This window comes from Sinocyclocheilus rhinocerous, unplaced genomic scaffold (genome assembly GCF_001515625.1).
Source record: "Sinocyclocheilus rhinocerous isolate Xijiao unplaced genomic scaffold, SAMN03320098_v1.1 scaffold1858, whole genome shotgun sequence".
In the NCBI taxonomy this organism is placed as follows: Eukaryota; Metazoa; Chordata; class Actinopteri; order Cypriniformes; family Cyprinidae; genus Sinocyclocheilus; species Sinocyclocheilus rhinocerous.
Genome location: NW_015647052.1, coordinates 943,555 through 952,054, shown reverse-complemented (window position 1 = coordinate 952,054; position 8,500 = coordinate 943,555). Strand labels below are relative to the sequence as shown.

General features: G+C 37.7%; 1 protein-coding gene across 10 annotated transcripts in view; it reads left to right on the top strand.

The window, feature by feature from the left end:
- Positions 1-8,500, top strand: part of LOC107708645 (ataxin-2-like) — a 35,917-nt gene that overhangs the window by 4,369 nt on the left and 23,048 nt on the right. For 7 of the 10 annotated variants that reach the window (XM_016512942.1, XM_016512938.1, XM_016512937.1 and 4 more), the window contains exon 6: positions 4,167-4,181. The exons of the other annotated variants lie outside the window; for them this stretch is intronic. In XM_016512942.1, the coding sequence (XP_016368428.1) occupies positions 4,167-4,181 (15 nt within the window). The remainder of the gene's footprint in view (positions 1-4,166; positions 4,182-8,500) is intronic. 10 annotated transcript variants of the gene reach the window in all.

The following is an 8,500-nucleotide window of genomic DNA, read 5'->3' as shown; positions in this document are numbered from 1 at the left end:
CACGTTATGGTCGCGCTCTGTATCGCGCACAGCGGAGTTCCGCCCGATGTGCATGCGCGCACACACACACACACACAAGTACTCCCACTCCCACTAGTATTTGTAAATATTAAGCCGCAAAACGATTCATATTTAAATATGAATTCTGCGTATCTCTGTGTTAATGAATGGCGCAGACGCGTGGTTTTGTGTAGTACTCGTACTGAAACGCTCATTGACGCTTCCGTTGATATTAACGTCTGCCGTCTCACTAATGAGGACATAAATACATGAACAACATCTCCAGAACTGCTCTGAGAGTCACTTCATGAGCATTTGACCGTTGCATTTGAGTAAAACTATCATGTCATACACACACAGAAATGTAAAGGTATTAAAGGTATTCACGGCAACCCGTCAAAATAAAAGTTCGGTTTAACTTGAAGGTTAAATTTTTAAAAAATTGAGGGAACCCCCCCCCCCCCAAAAGCCATAAACCTAGGGGAAACACTGAGTTCCACATTTATTTTATTTTAACACCTATTCTTTTTATAATCTATGATGATTATTCAGACACATTGTCTCTTTATTGGCTGCTTTTTTTAAGACACTTCAGGTTAAGTTAGTTGTTATAGTTGAGTTACAGACTGTCACTAAGGAGAGGGTGTGGTGTTTTGCTGTTTGTTTGTAAGCATGAGCCAAATGGGTCTAATATCCAGTGAAACTCTTTACACTAAATACAAAGCAACCACATCTGTATTTACACAGTCAACCAATTCAGATTTTTTGGTAGTGTCAGCTGCAGATCAGATTTTGTTACATGCTTGCAAACAAACATTATTGAATCGGATATTTTTTAACAACCATTTTTGGTTCTAAATCTGATATATATTCAGTATCTGGTCATTATATCCAATTCTCCATATTTCTCAATTTTGTGCTTAATGTTTACTGTAAGGGAATATTCATTACAGCAAGGAGATGTTTTTTTTTATTGGTTTTTTTTTAATTTAAACCTTTAAATGAATGTAAATCAGTACACAAATAGTTGTAATAGTTGAATTATACAGGGTTTCCGCAGTTCAATTAAAAAGTCTTAAAATTCTGAAATTTAAAACTCCTGATTTTAGGACCATTAAAAAGTCTTAAATATGTGTGTTTTTTCTGCTAGGCATTACATCATGAGATGATATCTTACATTTTATCAAAAATATAACCGTATAGTGCAACTTGGTTGTTACATCTTGTTTACATATGTGACATTTTGCGCACTTCACCAGAGGTGAGTTAGTGGGGGTAGGGTGTGTTTGATTAAAATTATCTGTGAAATATGATGTGTTGAGATTGTGTGAGCTTGTTCTTTATATGCGTAGGGATGTGCAATATATATGGTCTACAATAATATCGTAATTATTGCTTTAACAATGTGTGAGCTGACATCGAGTATGTCACTCTGCCAAAAAAGAAACAACAAAAACATGGCTTGAGAGTTTACATTTTTACTGTGTGATGTTTTTGTCTTATAGTTTTATAAAATGATGTGGTGATTGTAGTGTAATATCACACAAACAAGAGTGCTTTTCCCAAATATCAGCAGGAATGCAAATGTAATATGGATTTTATACAACACTTCAATAACATTGTGAGTTTTAGGCACAATATTATAATAACACACATAGGGCTGAAACGATTCCTCGAATACCTCGAGTAACTCGAATACAAAAAATCATCGAGGCAAATTATTGTCCTGGAGGCTTCGTTTAGTCCATTTACTGTAACTACACACGGAACGTGTTTCCTCACGGACCATTATTACTGACGCACAACCGATAAACGCTGGACCATAGACTGTAAAAAAAGCGCTGGACATATTTAAGATCGTAAATCAATATGGTGGCTACTGGCTAGTTATGATGTCCCTACGTTAGCTATGTTTTGTGAAAGACTAAGCGCCATTGTGTATAAAAATACCACAGAAAGAAAGTTAGTCAATATCACAAGAAGAGTGCCAGGTTTCACCTTTAAAATCAGCATGATTACAAACGTGATTTTATTCAACAGTTCAATAAACAAGAAGGTAATATTAAGAGACTTACGTTTTAGACACTATATTGCCTGTTTTTGCTTTATTTTGCCAAAAAAAAAAAAAATCCAAACACAGTCACAGCGCTGTTTTGCGTCTCTGAGCAACATGAATGAGGCCTTTTACTTAGTATTTTAATTAGTGATGACCCGATCATAGCTGATTCAGAATTCAGATTTTCTTTTTTTTTTTAAACTAGCAAATTGGATACTGATACTGATTTTTAAGCAAATTTGGCTTAAAAATAAGGCTATTTGCTTTATAACAAACAAACTGGCTTTAAACAAAAATATCTAGCCATTTGAAATTAGAGGCAACCACTGCATTATAATCATGATCTGCCCGGGCAGTTGTTTTTGATTTGATTTAGATTAATTTCAGGATTTAAAACAACAACAGAATGGTCTGACTTTAGGTGTCATTTATTTATTTGCTACATAAAACATCTACACGAAACAAAAACAGCAGGTCTGAATGAGACGCACTCTCTGACAGCAGGTGGCGCCTATGAACAAGGTTGCCAGGTTTTGCAGTTATTGGGGTCGCTTCAACCCGCGGACATGAACAACAACCCGCGGCAACAGTGTTAAAGTAGCCCAATTCCGCGGGAAAACCGCGGACTTGGCAACACTGCTTATTAACCGACCGCAATATAGCGTTTCCTTGTTTACCTCTGTAAACAAAGCAGAGTTGTTGTGTTCTGAGTTTGTCACACCACAGAAAAATGTATTATTAACCACTCAGCCAAATTTGAATGATGAAAAAATCCGCCAAGTAAATAAAATAAGTGATCAAAATCTTGAAAAAATGGGCGGTATCCTCTGCTCTCAAACGCTGGGGGCGTGTCCGCTTTTTACGCTGAAACCACGCCTACTTGCGGGAAAGCTGCCACCTCTTCGCTACAGCTTGAATGGATGCTCCTAGCAGCTTAATTGGATTTGCAAAACCATACGTGTTTGAGCCTCTTGGGCCAGAATCTGATTCAGAGGACCGGCTACCCGAGAATTTACCAGTAACAGCAGATTATCAGTGAATCCCAGTTGTCTCCGATAAAAGTTTATAAATTTATCCGGTGTAAAATGATCACTGCAGAGGCAGGTTTTGGTGGTGATCCTCAGCTCTCCATCAAGGTGGCTCTTCACAAAATTAATCCAACTCTTTTTGATATAATCATTATTAGGAAATTTAAATAAGGACACCGAGCTGTTTTGTATGTTATCGCAACCAGGAAATACGCATTTCAGTGACAAAGGCATAGCTAGCTAGCTGTGTGTGTGTAGGCTGTGTGTTACTAACGGTACTGACAACTCGCGATTGAGCGGGTGAACTGATGCGAATGTGCTCTAGTTATAGTGTTAGGGGAGGGGCCATGGCTCGGGGGCTCCAGTGTGTCATCGAACCCCCTTTTTAGCCCCGCCCAAAAAACTGTCTAACTCCACTATTCAGTACTACAGTCTTTGTAATGTGTTTCAGCAATACATTTGTAACATTTATAATGCATTCAGAAACAATTCTCAGAATTGACTTTACAGGGACCTAGCGTGCGGTATTCCTTTTTATTTATTCAGGTCTTAAAAAATTCTTTAAAAGCCTTAAATTTGAATTTAAAAAAATGAGCAGGAACCCTGTATAAGTTTTGTGATGCATGGAATAAAAGCTTAACCAAAACCATAAACTTAATCTGTGGTTTGCATGTAAATGTGATCAGTATTATGCAATCAGATCTGTGAGCCTTGCAGTGCCAATGCAGACCATGAAAAACATCATGGACCGTGCCTGCTGTAGTCCTGCAATTATGTTTTCATTACTGCTGAATAAGATGTGTATTTGATAAGAGCTCAAAGTGTGTTGTTAGGAGAAGGGATGACATTTTGATGGATCAAAGACGTTGCAAATCAATCATTATAAAATATTTATAATGCTACTACGTACATTAGCAATGCAAAACTCTTTTTGTTGAAAATGCTCCTTCCATACAGTCCAACCCTGTCAGCCTGTCTCTATCACTCTAGGTGCAAAAAAATGCATTAGTTGAATCTGTTTAATGATTTCCTCAAACTGACCACTTTTTTTATTCTGTCTCTTCTCTCTTAAATGGGTGTAGTCTCATCAGATGCAGGTAATGCAATTCATTCTCTTCTTTTACAAGTGTATTTTTTTAATGCAAAATCTTTTCAGTTGCTTGCGGCATTCTTTGAGTAGGTGAATAGTGCATAACTTGCAGGCATTTCGACACAGAGATGCTTTTGTTATTTGTTATTGTAATCTTGCTTGATCAGGGGACCATGCTGGGTCAATATAGAGCTTAATTAATAACACAACACGGATGCAGCCCTTATGTCAGAGGATGTTGTTTTTACATTATCCTCACAAAAGAAGCACACGTTATCAGCTTCTTATGTGCTTTTTGTGTCCTACATAGATTAGCCAGCTGTATGAATGTTTGATATGACTGCATTGACGCAATTTCTCTAAGAAAGCTCTTTTTTAAGGTGGATTAAACATTTCTGAGTCTCCCAATCCCAATTTTTTTTTTTGGGAGTAGCTACAAAAAGACACATTTCAGAGTTAAATTAGAGCTAGCTTTTAGAGAAGGTTTGTGATCTGCAGTACTTCACCTCAGGAATTGTGCAATGTTAAGACTTTAGCTACTAGATTTTGATTTTGTGCACCAGAGAATACAGAATACAGTCTATAGAACTGGGACAGATACAAAAATGATCAGCTAGTTCATGTGAAGATCAAATGGCATTTGCCATCATCATACTTATAGATAAGCAAGCAACACACAAGTGCCAAACCTGCTCAAAGCTGGCTGCAAGTAGCTACTGTAACATTTTGATTGTTATTACATAATTAACCTGATGATGTTATATTAGAGGCCTGTTTCATTTCATGAGCATCGCAATATTGCTTAATCTAAATAAATCTTGGTGGGAGATCATAATTCTTCCGGTTGGGATTTCATTTTGATCCGTTTGCATGCCTTTTCGCCTTTTCTTTTATAAAATCTAATTTACTGAAAACAACAGGAACTGTTAAAATCAATGCAAGAACAGTTTAACAGCAATTAAAGGGGTCATATGATGCGATTTCAAGTTTTCCTTTCTCTTTGGAGTGTTACAAGCTGATTGTGCATAGATAAGATCCCTGAAGTTGCAAAGACTAAAGTCTCAAAACCAAAGAGATATTCTTTATCAAAGTTAAGACTGCCACGCTCCCCTAAAACGGCTCGTTCTAACACGCCCCCACATATCTACCCCACTATGTGGAAATATTTGCATAATGCCACCCAAATGTGCACGCAAAGAAAGAAAGGGGTGGTTTCAGTAACCGCAGTTAGTGTTGAAACAGCCATGTCAGGGAGACGCTGTGTGTTTCTAGGCGAAAGCAAAAGCACTTTACTTGGCCTTCCGAAAGTAGATGCATTAAGATTACTTACAACAGAACAGCAATGCATTTTATGGACGACCGTTTCGTGAACCTAGGAGAGGAGGTAATTCTGACTTTACTATGACAATCTGGCGCTTCTGAATCAGCTACTGTAAGTATGTTTTGCTATTAGTTTAAGTATTTGCTATTGACTGTTCAAATGCGGAGTTTTGCGCATCATGTGTGTGTGCGTGCACGCGCGCGTGTGTGAGAGAGAGACAGGGTCACATCACAGTGGAGTCAGCTGTCTTAACCGTGGCTTGTGTACTGCAAACACATACCAGCTTCATCACTGTGTCTGTCACGCGACTCTGTTCCCCTTTCGGGCTCTGTCTTTACATTTATTTTGAAAGATGAAGCTCGCGATTATGGTAAGGGGCGTTACATTTCCGACGAGTGCTTGCGGTGTTCGGCCAATCACAATGCACTGGGTCAGCACAGAAAAATCAGAAAAATGTATTATTAACCACTCAGCCAAATTTGAATGATGAAAAAATCCACCAAGTAAGTGATCAAATCTAGTTACTATGTAAGTACACAGGTATTAGGGCCACTTACTATAAAGTGGGACCAATATTATTAATCAAAGTTTATAAATTATGTAAAGGCAATATTAAATATGTGTTCTGAGTTCGTCACACCACAGAAAACACACCACAGTGTCCGGACGGGAGGATGAAGGCCGAGGCGGGAAATAGTCGGTTCGGCCCCATTTACCAGTAACAGCGGCTTATCAGTGAATCCCAGTTGTCTCCAATGAAAGTTTATAAATTTATCCAGTGTAAAATGATCACTGCAGAGGCAGGTTTTGGTGGTGATCCTCAGCTCTCCATCAAGGTGGCTCTTCACAAAATTAATCCAACTCTTTTTGATATAATCATTATTAGGAAATTTAAATAAGGACACCAAGCTGTTTTGTATGTTATCGCAACCAGGAAATACGCATTTCAGTGACAAAAGCATACCTAGCTAGCAAACTGTGTAGGCTGTGTGTTACTAACAGTACTGACAACTCGCGATTGAGCGGGTGAACTGATGCGAATGTGCTCTAGTTATAGTGTTAGGGGAGGGGCCATGGCTCGGGGGCGCCAGTGCGCCATCGAACCCTCTTTTTAGCCCCGCCCAAAAAAACCGTAACACAGAATTGGTGAAAAACTGTTTAACAGTCTAACTCCACTATTCAGTACTATATAGTTCACAGTCTTTGTAATGTGTTTCAGCAATACATTTGTAACATTTATAATGCATTCAGAAACAATTCTCAGAATTGACTTTACAGGGACCTAGCGTGCGGTATTCCTTTTTATTTATTCAGGTCTTAAAAAATTCTTTAAAAGCCTTAAATTTGAATTTAAAAAAATGAGCAGGAACCCTGTATAAGTTTTGTGATGCATGGAATAAAAGCTTAACCAAAACCATAAACTTAATCTGTGGTTTGCATGTAAATGTGATCAGTATTATGCAATCAGATCTGTGAGCCTTGCAGTGCCAATGCAGACCATGAAAAACATCATGGACCGTGCCTGCTGTAGTCCTGCAATTATGTTTTCATTACTGCTGAATAAGATGTGTATTTGATAAGAGCTCAAAGTGTGTTGTTAGGAGAAGGGATGACATTTTGATGGATCAAAGACGTTGCAAATCAATCATTATAAAATATTTATAATGCTACTACGTACATTAGCAATGCAAAACTCTTTTTGTTGAAAATGCTCCTTCCATACAGTCCAACCCTGTCAGCCTGTCTCTATCACTCTAGGTGCAAAAAAATGCATTAGTTGAATCTGTTTAATGATTTCCTCAAACTGACCACTTTTTTTATTCTGTCTCTTCTCTCTTAAATGGGTGTAGTCTCATCAGATGCAGGTAATGCAATTCATTCTCTTCTTTTACAAGTGTATTTTTTTAATGCAAAATCTTTTCAGTTGCTTGCGGCATTCTTTGAGTAGGTGAATAGTGCATAACTTGCAGGCATTTCGACACAGAGATGCTTTTGTTATTTGTTATTGTAATCTTGCTTGATCAGGGGACCATGCTGGGTCAATATAGAGCTTAATTAATAACACAACACGGATGCAGCCCTTATGTCAGAGGATGTTGTTTTTACATTATCCTCACAAAAGAAGCACACGTTATCAGCTTCTTATGTGCTTTTTGTGTCCTACATAGATTAGCCAGCTGTATGAATGTTTGATATGACTGCATTGACGCAATTTCTCTAAGAAAGCTCTTTTTTAAGGTGGATTAAACATTTCTGAGTCTCCCAATCCCAATTTTTTTTTTTGGGAGTAGCTACAAAAAGACACATTTCAGAGTTAAATTAGAGCTAGCTTTTAGAGAAGGTTTGTGATCTGCAGTACTTCACCTCAGGAATTGTGCAATGTTAAGACTTTAGCTACTAGATTTTGATTTTGTGCACCAGAGAATACAGAATACAGTCTATAGAACTGGGACAGATACAAAAATGATCAGCTAGTTCATGTGAAGATCAAATGGCATTTGCCATCATCATACTTATAGATAAGCAAGCAACACACAAGTGCCAAACCTGCTCAAAGCTGGCTGCAAGTAGCTACTGTAACATTTTGATTGTTATTACATAATTAACCTGATGATGTTATATTAGAGGCCTGTTTCATTTCATGAGCATCGCAATATTGCTTAATCTAAATAAATCTTGGTGGGAGATCATAATTCTTCCGGTTGGGATTTCATTTTGATCCGTTTGCATGCCTTTTCGCCTTTTCTTTTATAAAATCTAATTTACTGAAAACAACAGGAACTGTTAAAATCAATGCAAGAACAGTTTAACAGCAATTAAAGGGGTCATATGATGCGATTTCAAGTTTTCCTTTCTCTTTGGAGTGTTACAAGCTGATTGTGCATAGATAAGATCCCTGAAGTTGCAAAGACTAAAGTCTCAAAACCAAAGAGATATTCTTTATCAAAGTTAAGACTGCCACGCTCCCCTAAAACGGCTCGTTCTAACACACCCCACATATCTAC